General features: G+C 38.3%; 1 protein-coding gene across 2 annotated transcripts; it reads right to left on the bottom strand.

Moving 5' to 3' along the window:
- Nucleotides 1–8,233: 8,233 nt before the first annotated feature.
- Nucleotides 8,234–15,770, bottom strand: LOC107823134 (tobamovirus multiplication protein 2A). Of its 2 annotated transcripts, none has more exons than XM_075249474.1 (7): nucleotides 15,580–15,770; nucleotides 14,871–15,135; nucleotides 11,275–11,374; nucleotides 10,737–10,817; nucleotides 10,554–10,658; nucleotides 9,048–9,263; nucleotides 8,234–8,553 (listed from the first exon to the last, which is right to left on the bottom strand). In XM_075249474.1, exons 2-7 carry the CDS (start codon nucleotides 15,110–15,112, stop codon nucleotides 8,446–8,448), a joined length of 852 nt encoding a protein of 283 aa, XP_075105575.1. In that variant the 5' UTR covers nucleotides 15,113–15,135; nucleotides 15,580–15,770; the 3' UTR covers nucleotides 8,234–8,445. The 2 variants fall into 2 exon arrangements, with proteins under 2 accessions (XP_075105575.1, XP_075105582.1); XM_075249481.1 differs by having other exon boundaries at nucleotides 14,871–15,188; nucleotides 15,580–15,758.
- Nucleotides 15,771–16,063: the final 293 nt, after the last annotated feature.

Raw genomic sequence — 16,063 nt, 5'->3', positions numbered from 1 at the left:
GTTGCAGGGGAACAAAGGATTGATGAGGGCAGCAAGATGCAACGCCATGGAAGTCACCAAAACCGGGGCAGAAAATTTTCTGCTGATTGTCGAAAATTTTCTCGGAAGAACGGGGAAACAATTTCAATACATTTTAAGTTCTAGGTCGCCCACCAGTATAATGCGGGAATACATTTAAGTTCTAGGTCGCCCACCAGTATAATGCGGGAATACTTTTAAGTTCTAGGTCGCCTACCAGTATAATGCGGGAATACATTTTAAGTTCTAGGTCGCCCACCAGTATAATGCGGGAATACTTTTAAGTTCTAGGTCGCCCACCAGTATAATGCGGGAATACATTTAAGTTCTAGGTCACCCACCAGTATAATGCGGGAATACTTTTAAGTTCTAGGTCGTCCACCAGTATAATGCGGGAATACATTTTAAGTTCTAGGTCGCCCACCAGTATAATGCGGGAATACATTTAAGCTCTAGGTCGCCCACCAGTATAATGCGGGAATACATTTAAGTTCTAGGTCGCCCACCAGTATAATGCGGGAATACATTTAAGTTCTAGGTCGCCCACCAGTATAATGCGGGAATACATTTAAGTTCTAGGTCGCCCACCAGTATAATGCGGGAATACATTTTAAGCTCTAGGTCGCCCACCAGTATAATGCGGGAATACATTTAAGTTCTAGGTCGCCCACCAGTATAATGCGGGAATACTTTTAAGTTCTAGGTCGCCCACCAGTATAATGCGGGAATACATTTAAGTTCTAGGTCGCCCACCAGTATAATGCGGGAATACTTTTAAGTTCTAGGTCGTCCACCAGTATAATGCGGGAATACATTTAAGTTCTAGGTCGCCCACCAGTATAATGCGGGAATACATTTAAGTTCTAGGTCGCCCACCAGTATAATGCGGGAATACATTTAAGTTCTAGGTCGCCCACCAGTATAATGCGGGAATACATTTAAGTTCTAGGTCGCCCACCAGTATAATGCGGGAATACTTTTAAGTTCTAGGTCGCCCACCAGTATAATGCGGGAATACATTTAAGTTCTAGGTCGCCCACCAGTATAATGCGGGAATACTTTTAAGTTCTAGGTCGCCCACCAGTATAATGCGGGAATACATTTAAGTTCTAGGTCGCCCACCAGTATAATGCGGGAATAATTTTAAGTTCTAGGTCGCCCACCAGTATAATGCGGGAATACATTTAAGTTCTAGGTCGCCCACCAGTATAATGCGGGAATAATTTTAAGTTCTAGGTCGCCCACCAGTATAATGCGGGAATACATTTAAGTTCTAAGTATAATGCGGGAATACTTTTAGCTCTAGAGTTTGGAGTCAGTAGCCCCACCTGAAGACGGAAGGTTACAACAGAGAGCCCCAAGCAGGAAAAACAATAAAATCCCCAGCGCCAAGAAGCAGAAGTCTGCCAAAGCAAGCGCGCAATTCAAAAGGAAAAGGGAATGCGTCTCAAAAGAAGCAGTTTGGGAGCGCTATGGCATGCCCAACATAACAATTCTGATAAAAAGCCATACCGCTGAAGAAACCATTGAAAGATTTAAGGAAGAGAGCCATGTTCCCAGCAAATCAAGCAAAGTGATGAGAACTGACATTCAGAAAAGGTGAAGGACCAACATCATCTCCAAGTTCACAAAATAAAGGCGTCAGAGGAAAGCGTTAGCCAACAAGAAAGCAAGGCAACAAGAACAAGTTGAAGATGGATGAGATTTCAGGATCCTCAGTTTAACTTAGCTTCTTGTTTTCCTTTTAGAGCAATGTAATAGGGAGATCGGTTGAGCAGTAGCATCCTACAGCAGCATACAACAGCGCACAACAACAACAAACACTACAGTCACACGGTAGTCCCAGCTACCAAAATTTCCCGAACTACATTGACCTGATTCCTGTTTCAGCCTAGGATATGTAGGAAACCTCTGAAGCAAAGGTTCGGTCAAATCTTTTTCAAAAAATGCTTCACACGGAGTATTCGGACGGGCAAAAATCGCTCGCTTATCTTTGCGCGAAAACCCTTCGTGTCTTCGTGCAAAGAGGGGCAGCTGTAAGCACGTAATTTTTGCTTTACGAGCAATCGCTCCAAAAGAAAATAAAAAATAGTGACAAATGATTTTGCTGTACAATTTTTCGAGTTTTCCGTGACATGTGTTGTTAGTCAATTATGGGTCTGTCCATTTTACATCTAGTCATTACCAAACAAAAATACAAAATGCCTGTCGTTAAAAGAAAAACTCAAAAAATATATGTATGTGTGCATCGTTCGTTCTAAGCTATGATCTAACCATTTTTTTTATTTTTTTTTATTTTTATTTTTATTTTTTATTGTCCATTTATGTGTGTTTATCGTTGTGGGTATCACTCAATATGTGAGTAGGTTTATTTTAATTTTTACATTGTGTTAGGAATTTTTGTTTAAATTGAAAAAAAGGAGAAAAGGAAAATCCGATTTGGGCCCCGAAACAAGGCCCAAAACCAAAGTACTGATCCAGTCCAAACCCAGCCTGCCCAAGCACGGACTCAAACGACGTCGTATCGGCGTCCCCATTTGAAGTCGTTGATCTGATTCAAAGGAACGGTCCAGATCAGGCTGTCCAACTCACCTCAACGACGCCGTTTCAGGCAAGTTGATCTGAGCCGTCCAACCTCATTGATCCAACGGTCCCTGGCTCCCTCATGACCCGACCTATTTAGCCGGTTTAACCCAACCCCTCACCTAAACCAAAACGACCCCGTTCCCATACCAAACGACCCCGTCCTGTTACCCACCAATAGATCTAAGCCGTTCAGATCACTTGATCTAACGGCTCCAATCTCTCTTCCCCTTCCATATATAAACTTGACCCTTTACCCCGCACCCCCTATCCGAACCCCCCCCCCCCCCCCTTCAGTCATCTCCTTCCCCGAACCCTGAAACCCCCAAACCCTAATGCCGCCCTAGTTTCCCTTCCACCAAAACCCGGCGGCACGAACGCCGGTGACCACCCCCTTCACACCCCTAAAGCATCCAACCACCCTGAACACGAATCCACTAACCACGAACCTCGAATCACCTCCTATCGTCTCGAATCTGGATTTGAAGATTCGAGACAAAACTCGATCTATGCCAAACCACCCCATCTTCATACCAGACACTCCCCTGACCTTCCTCGTGACCAAACCAAGCTTGGTTTGGTCCGAATCTACCCACAACTCCCTAAAAATCAGATCTGGAAATCCAGACTTTAGAACACATGCACCTGGGGAATCCGGCCAGTTTGGACATGGGTTTGAGGTCTAATAGACCTTAATCAAGGTGTTCTCATGTGAGAACACCCTGATTAAAGTTTGTTCGACCTCAAAAGTTCGAAGTTGAATCAGATTTGGGTCTGTTTGATTTAAACATTTTCGGTAAGTTTTCCTTTCTTTTGTGTTAGTTTTGATTAAGTGGTCAGCATGTTTCGTTGTGTTTGTTTGTTATTTTTTGTTATTTTCATTCGGATTTCTTTCATCTCTGTAAAGACCTTTTATTTGGTCGATTGGTTTCTGTGTATGATTTAAATGTATCCTATGATAAGCATGTCCGATTAGTATAGTCGTCGCATGAATAAACTTATATAGGTTCCTAGTGACTGACCAAGTTGTCCGAAGCCCTTTAGGTCCTTGTATGTGTTGTTTATTTGAACGACTGATCATTACCTGTTATGATTAGTATAGTCGACTCGATAAATGTCGTCGATCAGTTTTCTATAACTAATGAATCGAATGAGCTAATAATGTCGCATGACTAATTGAACCTTGCCATTGACTGAATGCCCCAGCATTGTTTGAAATGGTTTGTTTGCATTGTGAAACTGACTGAAAAGGTTCAGTCCAGGCAGTTTTGAATTTGAACTTTCATCAGTTCAAAAATGCCCTGATGCTGCAATAGGCAGGGCAGTAATAATCAAGGTCAAGCAGGGGTATTCTGGGGTTTGAAAAAGGCAGAAAAGGTTAGTTTAAATGAAGCTGGCAAGTAGGGTACTAATTAAGATTAAACTAATACTAATGGGGAGCAAGACACAAGGGTATGGGGCTTAAATTGAATAAAAAAGGGATGCCCATAACTCCTGATTAAACAAGACCAGGCGTGGGGAACAAAAGGGGCTGGCACCAAAGATGCTTAGGGATGGGTTTAAAGGGTATGGGTATTCTGCCAATTGGCAGGGCAGGCAGCTCAGCTGCACTAGTGCATTTGGCCTATAAAGAGGCCATTTGAGAACTTAAAGAGGGCTGGACTTTTAGTCTTCAGAAAAAGAGAGAGAAAAGGCTGGAATCTTTAGTCTTGAGGCTGGAACTTTTAGTCTGAAGAGAGGTCTAGTGAGTTTAAAGAAAACTGAAAAGCATAAGGTAGTTTCCAATAAACATTGTAACCAAACACTGCCTGAAAGTTGTATAAGAGTGCATATTGGTCAAGCTGTCTTGGCCAAGTTCTATTGTTTGCATTGACTGAGCCGTTTGTGGTTGTTGAACTGGTGGTTTTGCTGCATTGAACACTCAGTTATTGTTGTTGTTTCATTATTCTTTCCTGGGATTGCTCATTTGGTGCTCGACTATTTGCTGGTTCTCCTTGTATTCTGGGAGACCTTGTTGGTTATCTGTGGCTGTGGAAAACACTTGGTTTAGTTGGTTGATTGCTGTGTTGTTGCTGTGTGTCTGCTGCTGCTGTATTCCCTGCATATTGCCTAGCTGATCATTCCTTTCTTCTTTGTCCTCCTTACCAGGTACACAATCGATACCACTAATGTAACTGAGAGTTTGAACATGAATGCAAAAGAGAGGACCTGCAGATTGTTTTTATATACACGTGGACTGTTGTGTTAAATGTCATGTAGTATATAGTAGTTACATTTTCGTTTGGATAATAGAAGTAGCCTACATGCTTAGTGTATCAATGTAGGTAAGTGAATGCTAGTCATATATGTATGCTGTTAGGTGAAAATATTCTCATTACAATAAGTTGTATTTTAAACTTAGTCTGATGATGTAGTATATTCTCTAACGTAGGTCAAATAGGAAAACTATCCACTTTAATTAAAGTACTTTCCTCTTTTGTCAGATTGCCACATATAAATTGATAAACTCACTTATAGAACAAAGAACCAGTTCAGGGCCTCAACCTCATGAAGGTCGAGCCCAAACCGAAGCAAACCAAGTAGGCCCGTATCGAACAAGCAGAGGCCCAGGTCTGGCCTATCACGCATGGGCTGGGTTTGGGCCCATGATTATTTGTTCGGCTGGCTGTATGTGCAGCCTCATTTCTGATTTTTTTGCTTTTCTGAATGTCATTACAAACAACTTGCAAGCATCTAATTAATTAGGACTATCTACTGTTTTCAATTGATAAGGACAAACGCGATAAGAAACGTAGTTGCTATAGGATATCCTTTTAAAATAAGAACGAGATGAGCCTCGATGAAAATAAACACAACGTGCAGATGCGGAGCCCTTGTTTAAATGTATATTATCGAAGCATTTAGGTTCCAGGACGGGTTGTTTAGCAAATCTCACAACCCTCCTAAAATAACAATACGTTAGACTCTTTAGGACGCGCCTTAATAAATCTTACCTTCTTAAACTCGGGTGCGCATTTATGTGACCCAAATCCAATTCTCAACGGAGTCGAAATGTGTTTCTAATCACGGGTACATTGATTGTGACGTGGTTCGAGATGCATGTCCATGACGTTGCAAATTCATTAAAAAATAAAGAACGAGATGAGCCTCGCCAAATAAAAAATACAAATTGCGGGGCCCTCAGTAAATATTTGCTTTAGAAATTATTTGGATTTCGGGATGGACCGTTTAGTAAAATTCCACGGTCTTACCCAAAATAAGTACGCTAGTCGCTTTAGGCGCGTCTTTAATAATTTAATTTCCTTAAACTTGGGTGCGCATTGATGTGACCCAAATCCCAATCTCAACGGAGTCAAAGTGTGTCGACGACCACGGGTACATTGATTGTAACGCGGTTCGAGATACATTTTCACAACGTTGCAATTCCTGATAAAAACAGTAAAATGATAAAAGCGGTTAAAAGTTAAATTTTGCACATAAGTTCACACTTGTATAAAATCAGATAATCAAGCCGAATATAACAGTTGAGCGACCGTGCTAGAACCACGGAACTCGGGAATGCCTAACACCTTCTCCCGGGTTAACAGAATTCCTTATCTAGATTTCTGGTACGCAGACTGTAATATAGAGTCATTCTTTTCCTCGATTCGGGATTAAAATTGGTGACTTGGGACACCCTAAATCTCCCAAGTGGCGACTCTGAAATAATTAAACCAATCCCGTTTCGATTGTCCTTTAATTGGAAAAAACTCCCCTGCGCCCTCGGGCGCGGAAAAAGGAGGTGTGACACTCGTGACTACTTCGTCGAAGTTAGGCTAGGCACTTACCAGCACATGGGGTCGGTTGTGCTGATACTACACTCTGCACTGTGTGCAGATACTGATACCGGAGCGCTTGGACCGCAGTAAGGGTGTTGTCTTCAGTCCACACAGGCGACCCAAGGTAGTCCTGCAGACGTCCGCGGGCCTTGGCGTCACCTCCTATCTTTCCTTTATCCTGTTTCCTTTACTTATTTCAGAAATAGTGTATCTTTTATCTTTCAGACTTTGTATGTAGACCGTCTGTGAAACTGTGACACCAGTTCTGGATAGTCGATGCTTAAGCAGTTGTATTGGATACATATTCAGATAGTTCATTGCTTTTCTTCTGCTTATTGTAAATTCCGCTGTCTACGCGTTATTGCTTCATAATTGTTAAAGAATATAAAATGGGTAAAAAGGTAATTTGTTCAAACAGTCGACTTGCGTAGCTCACATTAGTAGGCGCCATCACGACTCCCGAGGGTGAAAAATTCGGGTCGTGACAGATTTGGTCTTTTGCTTCACTTTATTGATTCCTACCATAATTTATATTACTTCCGTTCATTTTTATTTGTCCGCTATGGATTTTTTACGCCCTTTAAAAAATAATAAATATAATGTATATTTAATTTACCACACAACCCCTAATAATATTAGCCTTTCAAAAAGTCGGGGGAATTAAGTTTGAAAATAAGTAATTAATGATAAGGGTAAAACAGGAAAAAAAGATTGTCTTTCTCTTGATTTAGTATAGTGGAAAAGTAAAAGTGAAAATGTATTTTAAATATAGTGGATAAATAAAAGTGAACAGAGGAAGTACTTAATAGTCAACTGGTTTACTTTTTTTATTATGAATTTATCTTTTTTGAATTCAATTATAATTTAGTACTACTTAATAGTCAATCTAATTAATTTATTCTTTTCCGGGTCCCTCTCTTAAAAATTAAAATAGAAAGCCCCAAAGTGTAGCTCCTCTCTCAACAAGTAGAAAAATACAAACTCTCTTCCTCCCTTTAACAATCACTTTCGACGAGAAGCAACCACATATGTCGATTTTGACAATGGCGACTGAGAGTTTGTACTTTGATGATAACCTATCATAATCGCTTAGTTTACAGAGTTGCACACCGAACTTTGTCGCTACTAATTGGCATATGTATAGGCGTTAGTGCCCATCGCTCTCAAATCGTGGGTCCACCTCTGTCTCGAATCAAACAAGAACAAGTCTACATGCTGTTGTAGAGATTCTTGAAGTAGAAAGCAGCAAAATTAAAGGAGCAAACACGTGTTTCTTACGACTAATTTCACTTGCATTGGTTAGTACATATATTCTATATATGTGGCTCTTTCTGCTTTTTATAATTTCTACTAGACTTGTCCCTATACATCTTTCCTTCTATCTTTGGTATAATTTGAAAAAATAAACAAGAATTGGAATTCTTTATCAAAAGTAGAAAAAAAGAAGAATATGAGGTCTTTAATTAAAGATGATAAGATTACTTCTTGGGAATAACTTTAGCGGGTCATGAATCACGATGGAGAAAAGAAGTGATTTACTCCAACAGGAACAATCCAGGATAAGTCTTTCTATCAGGGGCGGATCTACCGTGCAACATAAGGGTTTACGTTACACATTTTCACTTTCATACAACTTAGAAGAATCATTGCTGATATTCAAACGTACACAAATACATCGGTATGACTAACCGAGGGCATCCGAAACATCGATTTAGGTACTATCAAGAACATGAGAATACCCCAGATATAGAAAACTACTTCCCTGAAGTTCATTTTTCATCTTCATTTACATGATTCTGTCAAGAACCAAACACTGTCATTAATCATGTTTAACTTTCATAACATGAACTGGAGGAAATACCCTTCAAAATGTGCTGTTAAGACAAGTGATGATCCTGAAAACTGTGTTTTGTACATAGACTCCACAAAGAGAAAATGCTTACAGAAGACACAAATACCTCACACCAGACTAAATTACACAAACAAGAACAATCACGAGTCCTCCATAAATTACAGAAGTCCATCATTACATTATGGCACAACCTTTCCTTTCCTCTTGTGGCTGTACGGCAGTTTGCGGATATCTGTTTGAGTCCGATGGGTTGTAAGTGAACTCCGATGTATCGAGCCCATACTGTGTTACAGTCATTCAAGAACCGGGTCAGAAACTTGATAGACAGTACTATCAAAAGGAAAAGAGGTGACACCAGACACCCAAATATTTTAAGTGCACTTGCAATCACATAAACGAGATAAAAACCATAGGAATCTACTGCCACAAACCAACTGAAACAATAATCCCATATGCTGTCACAAGGAAGCTTTTTCGAAAACTAAGAAAAATCATCTCAAAGTAAAAATCATCTCACTGTCCAAAAAAGTCCTGGCTGATGCAAAAAAAAGTCTTGCCGTGATCGGATATTTTTTAAAAGAAAAGAAAAAAAATCTCTGCAAAGCCCCACAAAAAGGTCAAAAATAAATAGAGGCCCACCACAAACAAGCACCGATTATAAAAATCATCATGAGTGCAAAGATTGTGTAGTTGGTAATGAGCGTCGAGCAGTCAACTAAGGCTAAACATCATGATCCACATCAACATGCAAGAACAGTAACTAACAGAGAACAAACCTTTTCCCTCATGCGTGTACTCCATGCATCATTTCTACTTGGACGATTATCAAGGGTACCAGCAACAGGGACGCCAGTTGCAGGATTTGGTGGCCTATTGTTGATCAGTGGCTGTCGGATTTGTTGTCTGGGACCACCTATGTACTCATCATCACTATCATAGTCTGCTGGTCTGTTCGCTGCCCTTACAACGAGGGCCAATAAGAATATAAGAGCCTGCAACTCATGTCAACAGCCAAAATTGAGAAATGCTGGGAGATAAAGACATTATTGAAATTCACGTAACTAATCCCAACTAGTTCGGGATTGACACTTAGTTGTTATACTGGGAGGAAAGGACAAAACAAACATCCAGTTCAAATATTCTCTATACTCAATATGGTCAAGCCAGCAGTAAGCAATGACTTTCACTAGGACGACCATGCCAACATCTCTAATGCACACCAAAAGGCCACAGCAGATATAACTGGTAGGGGGCATATTGCACCAACAGGGATGAATAGATTATATTTTAGTGCATTTTGCAGACCAATTCAGTGATTATCAATGCATGGGCAAGTTTAGCAACATAACCACTCCAACTGTGGAGATAGACATCTGAATAGGATCAGTAGCTAGTAAGAAATTCAAATGATCATTGGATAGACAACATAACGGAATTGAATGTGAAAGAACATGGCGCAGGGCGCAAACAACATTGAAAGCAGTTTTGTATAAACTCCTCGTATTTCACTCACAATCCAACAATGCATGTCTTTTTCTTCTATCCTTCTTTTTTCTTGGGAACAAAAAACCATATAGACTGTTCTTAACCTCAGCGGCAGATCCAGGATTTGATGGTTGCGGGTGCCACTGTATTTAATGTAAACTTACCAGTAGCCAAAAAGGTTGAATTTGAGTATACATCCATTAGGCTGGTTCGCTATATTTTAAATTAATTCGGTTCGGTTCAGTTCGGTTCATTTTGAGTTAATTTGGTTTGCTTTACAAAATCTTTTAGTGCATAAATAATACATGATAACAAAACTAAATATATTTGGTCCTTTCAAGAAAAAAATAATTTTAACTAGATAAAAAAGAAAAATGATTAAAAATATATTCAAATAAAAAAATTTGAGACCTAGAACAAGAAAACATAGGCAAATATACTTTTATAATCTAAATTAATAAAAATGAGATTTATATAGAGAGAAAATATAAAAATGAAGATAAAAGAAGTTAAGAAAAAGAGGAGAAAAGAAAACAATATGGAAAGAAGGAACATAAAAAAAAAATTAGCTCAATATGAGTGAGAGGAGGATCGATCTTGGTATTGGGCTTGGGAAGGGCTACTTTGCCCATTGCACCTACAGCCATTTTGTGACTTGGGGTGCCACTAATTATTTATATACCTTTTCTACGTGAAATACTAGTTAAACACCAATCCGTACAAGAAATTCTACCCGAGCGACCGGGTGGCGTACCACCCCGTCACCTCTACATAGATCTGCCCCTGCTTAACCTTACCTCCAAAATAACTGCCCCAAGGGCAACCCATTTGATAATCTTCCAGTGGTCCTCCAGAAAGTCATAGATCGTATCAAAGTTACCCGTTTTGTCACTTGGAATTTCCTGACAAAAACTTTCATCACTTTTCTGACAACAAATGTATAGTTTGAAAGTGAATTCATGAATTAGAAAAACTCTTACCTCTCTCCAGCTTTTGTCAAAGAATATAAAACCAGCAGCACCTAGCTCTACCAAGATCAACAAGAAAAGCAGCACAGAGTACTGTCATAGTTAAGGTGCCAAACATGCTTCATAGAAGCCTGAGAAGAGAACTCAGATGAACACTCTAGTAACTCCGATATCCTAAAAATCAACAACGCCTGTCGGACATGAGGGATTCGGGGAGTACTGCAACACGGGCAAGAGGATAACAATAAACCGAAAAAGCAATTAATAGACATGTAGTCCAGTCCATCTCCTCTGACATGTGACGAAGTTAGGATTAAGCCCAAAATGATCCAGAACTCATCCAAGTTTGTTCAAAATAAAAAGCTATAAAAGTAAGATTTCGAAAATCTGACTGAAAATGCTCCTATTGATCCAAATCACAAATCTGCCCAACATCATAACTTCTAGCATTTCGAAATATTTGATTTTGATGAAAGAATATATTTCTTAAAAAAATCATAGGTTTTTCACAAATAAGTTACCATGACTACTGAACAAATGATAAGGATACACAACTCAGGCAGCATCCGTTCCTTGTTGCCGCTCCAATGCAACCACAGCAAGATACAACGACAAGAACCGCTCCAATACCAATGAATAAGTATATGAACCTGCAACATAACAAATAGATCAATTAGTTTTCCAAAGAACACGTACAAAGTCCAATCAACTAAGCATTAGTGCATGAAAGTCAACTTGGAAAAGCAGCAGAATACCAATATGACTCATCCACAGCAAAACTTTATCTCAAAGAAAGGTCATTGATTAGCAATAAAGGAAGAATAGTCTTGTCATTTTATATTTTTTATAAATCACGTAGTCAAGTTCTAAGAATTCAAACCTACTCAAGGCTAAAGAGATAGAATGACAAAAAGGCTCTTAACCTTAATATGAACGCAAACAAACAGGCGAGGCAATTTATATTTTATTTTTTATAAAGGTGGTATTCGAGCCAACTAGCATGCACCTCGACTATTCCACCAGGTATCTGCTATCCCCACAACCACAGGTATCAGTTAACTTTGGCACCAAGGTTTAGGCAAATGGGAAGATCTACTAGCATTTCTTTGTCTCTCTTGGAATTTGAAACCCTTGTCTCCAAGGTTTTCATCCACTTCATCACCACTTGGCCACACCCTTGGATGTGGTATATAGTTTGTTTTCTTCATTTATGTTTCCACATTTCTTTCCCTTCTATTCCCAAGAAACACCTAAAATAATTCAACCACTGTACACCAGACATCAACAAAATCCTTAGCAAAACTTTATCCCAAAAGAATAAGTCATTGATTAGCAATAAAAGGAAGAATGGTCTTTTCATTTTATATTTTCCAAAACTCGTGTAGATAAGTTCTGAGAATTCAAACCCATTCAAAACTAAAGACCATATTATGACGAAAAGGCTCGTCTATGTTTATAATTTAATATTGACGTAAACAAACAGGTGAAGACCATATATAGTTCGTTTTCTTCATTTATATTTCCACATGTCTTTCCTTCTACTCCTAGGGAACACTCAAATTAATTCAACCTTTGCATATACTTTCTTCAAGGAATACAATAAGTTACAGTTTAGCAAAAAGCTAAAAATATATTAATTGCCTATCAGTTCCAGATTTGCTGCCAATGCAGCAAACATGCAATACAAAAGGATTACAGCACAGCAGAGTAATCTATACCCCTAGGTGACAGAAACATTATCAATAATCCTCAAAGGGTCATGACCAAAAACTCATAGAAGTATTGAATAAAATAATAACTAAAAATTGTTTCAGTTGCTTTCTAAAAGTTCTAAATTACGACTTGTGAAGTGGGAGGAAATTTTAATCAAAAATTTTTAGTAAAATAAGCTTCAAAATCTCCAAAGAGAAAATTACAGTACACAGAATTGACAATTCAATGCATGACTTCTTGAACGTAGTTTGGTTGTATAGAATGTAGTACAATAGGGGCATCCTACTTCCTTGGGAAAAGTGTCTCAATCACTTCCACAGAATGTACTTTACATTCTCACAGAGAAAGCATTAAAGTCCCCCCCACCCACCCCCAACAGCACCCCTGAAAATTGAAAAGAAGAAAAAAGGAGGATGAAACTAAAAATGAAGTCATACATTCTGGATGATGGTTATTCCTGACATGAAGAGTAGAGTTTGAAGTTTATCAAGGGATGGATATAAAGCCTTCCATACACAGTCAAAACTAACAATGGAGATACATGAAGTTTGCAGTTAATCCATGTCCTCGTGTGAATACCCCAAATCAATCACCTTATATGTTAGAGATGTTGAGAAGCACAGAAGCATAGGAAATCTATTTACACTTTACATAAGGTAGAAAAAGGGCTATCATCAAATTGGAGTAAAGAGAGTGCAGGTGGGTTTGGTGAGTTTCAGACCATGATTAACGTAATTGTTAGGAGTGACATGAAAAAAAACAGATGGGTGAAATATGTGATCCCTGGTAAGGGAAATGCAGAAGGAATCATTATCCTATGGGATGAAAGAAAGATGGAAATGGTTGGATGATAAGGAGTTTACTCCACTGCATCATGATCCAAGAGCATAGGAAGCAACATGGAGTGAGGTTAGGGGAGGGATACAGGCCAGTGGGTGAGGGATCAAAGAGAGAGTTTTAGAATTAACTCCGTGCTTTTATCAGGTCGGGGACTACTTTGAGTGATTTTGAAGAGATTTTAACTCAATAAGGTTCCTAGGGATGAAGATCGGGTGTGATCCTTTCTCTAGAGAAATGGAGGGGACTTTGGAGCTTTTTATTGTTAACCATCAATCCCTAGATCTTCCATGGACAAGTGATAGTTTTACATGGTCTAGATCATAGGAGTCAAGATCTAAATCTAGATTAAACAAATTTTTAGCATCCACCGGATATGAGAAAATGACATTGGACATAAATCAAAAGCCTTAGCCAAAACTTGCTTCAGATTATTTGCCTATTCTTTTAGACACAGCAAAACTAAGAAAACTACAAGCACCTCTTCAATTTGAGAATGTGATTGAAAGCGAAATATTTTGGCCAAGGCAGACATAATGGTGGAGTTGCCAAGTTAAAGGGAATCTTTAGTTCAGCCTTGTAAAGAAACTGAGAAATTTGAAAGGGGTTCTTAGCCAATAAAATATAGAAGTATTTGGAAGGGTAGAAAAGTCGAGATGTCAAAACTTATGAACAAAGAAGAGAACGGAGGGGGGTTGGAACTAGATGATGGCTAAAAATGAGGAAATATGAAATGGAGAGAGAGCTAGATTTAATGGATATAGCACAAGAAATTAGTTGGAGACAAAAATAGAGGGTATCATGGTTAAAGGAAGGGGATAACAAGACAAGTTCTCCCAGTGCAAGTTACAGCGAATAAGAGGAGAAATTTTGGAGAAGTTTTAGTAGTGGGAAAAACTTTGTATAATGGAGGGGAGAGAGTGAAGGGATGTCCTATCTCCCATACTATTCATTTTGGTCACGGAAGTATTGAGCAATAAACATGATGATGGATGGAGCTGGCATGACCATGAAAAAAAGAGTAACACGCGTACCTGCTCTAGGTTGAAGTGCAAATTTTGTGAGTGCCAATTTTGCTGTACTTTCCATGAAGAAAGACAAAAAGGAAGTGCTAAAAACTTCTAGTTCAACGAGGATCCCTTTGATGTGCAAAAAGTGAAAGAAATAAACCTAGTGTTGAGAACTTGAGATCATCTATTTTGGTACTTCTCATGGAACAAAGTGAAAAAGATAGAGAGATCATTAGACGCAAGTAAATTCTTAGGAAAAAATCAAGCAATGTTTCCCAAATCCAGTTCACGTTTATTCTGTCTAAATGAACAATCATCTCCTATGCGGAAGAGACTATCTTCTCAATTTCACTAATCAGAGAAGCAACAGACTATACCTTTTAACTCTTTAAAAGATTCTGCCCTTATCTTTTTTAAGTGTGACATCCCTCTAAAAACCAATGAAGAACTAGCATATGCGACATTACTAACTAGCAAATACAGCTTCCAGTAGAAGTAATCACACCATCGTAATCATCTCGAATTCAGCTTCAAGGCTTAGCACAAACAATCAAAATAAGAATTATGGGGAAAAGGGTATTCATACCAAGCTTTTGGAAGTTTATCAAAGATGTTGTCAGCCAACGATACAGCGATCAGCATTGGACGACCGAACTCTATCACTTCAGCACTACTTGTTGGTGCAACCGGGTAATCATCCCCAGAGGATGAATGATTTTTGTACTCAACAAAGAGGTAAATACCATACCCCACCATTGCCAAACCAACAAGGGTCAACAAGAAGTTCAAGAGCTTCAACAAGCACTCCCAGAACCCTTTACACGCCATTCTCTACACTTCCTTCACAAACCCTTTAAATAAAACAACAGTTCCTTTTAAAATTTCAGCTAATTCATCAAATTCCCTAAAAATACCAACATACACAAAACCCACTCATCAATACTTCAGAATTATCCAAAACACATAAAAATCCAAACTTTTTCACACACAAAAAAAAAAAATTGTCTAACACCAATACATATGTACATAATCATATCCAATAAATACCCATTTGATTAAAAAGAATAAAGCAGCTTTATATAGATGCATCACAGCAAAAGGGATATGATAAACATGAAATTCTGCCTATGGATGATCTGTTATGGGAAAACAATTAAAGGGGTGAATATTCATGAGAAATTTAAAGTCTTGGAGCAAGAATCTTGAGATATAATTACAAATTAACAAGATTTGGGATTATCAATTGAGCTTATACAAAATTAGAAATTGGGATAAATTGGTTGGAAAATACTTACAAGAAAAGCAGAATAGCGGCAAGATTTGAGATGGGAAGACTGGAAGGTTGTAAGAGAAGGAGAGAGATGAAGAGAAAAAGGGGAAAAAAATGGCCAAAAGGTTAGCTGGCTGTCTGGTACCTTTTCCGTTATCGCTAAAGTGATTTATGATATGGGCACTCTTATTTTTGCTAAGTACAAACTCATTCTATTTCTATTTATGTGATGTGATAGAATTTCTTATAAAAAGAATAATGTAGTTCTATATTTAAAAATAATTTATATTCAAATTTTATATATTATATTTCTAGTGAGATAAATATAGACACATTATTATTTATAACTTATTTTGTATTATAAATTTTAAAATATTTTTAAAATTTTAAATATAATTAAAGTGCATCACATAAAACGAGTCATTGAATTAATATTTTGGTTTTTTTTATTTGCTCTTTTCTTCTTCTTTTTTTTTTTTGGAGTGGTTAAATATGGATTTCTTATGGAC

Source organism: Nicotiana tabacum, chromosome 1 (genome assembly GCF_000715075.1).
Source record: "Nicotiana tabacum cultivar K326 chromosome 1, ASM71507v2, whole genome shotgun sequence".
NCBI lineage: Eukaryota > Viridiplantae > Streptophyta > Magnoliopsida > Solanales > Solanaceae > Nicotiana > Nicotiana tabacum.
This window is presented reverse-complemented; position numbering and strand designations above follow the sequence as displayed.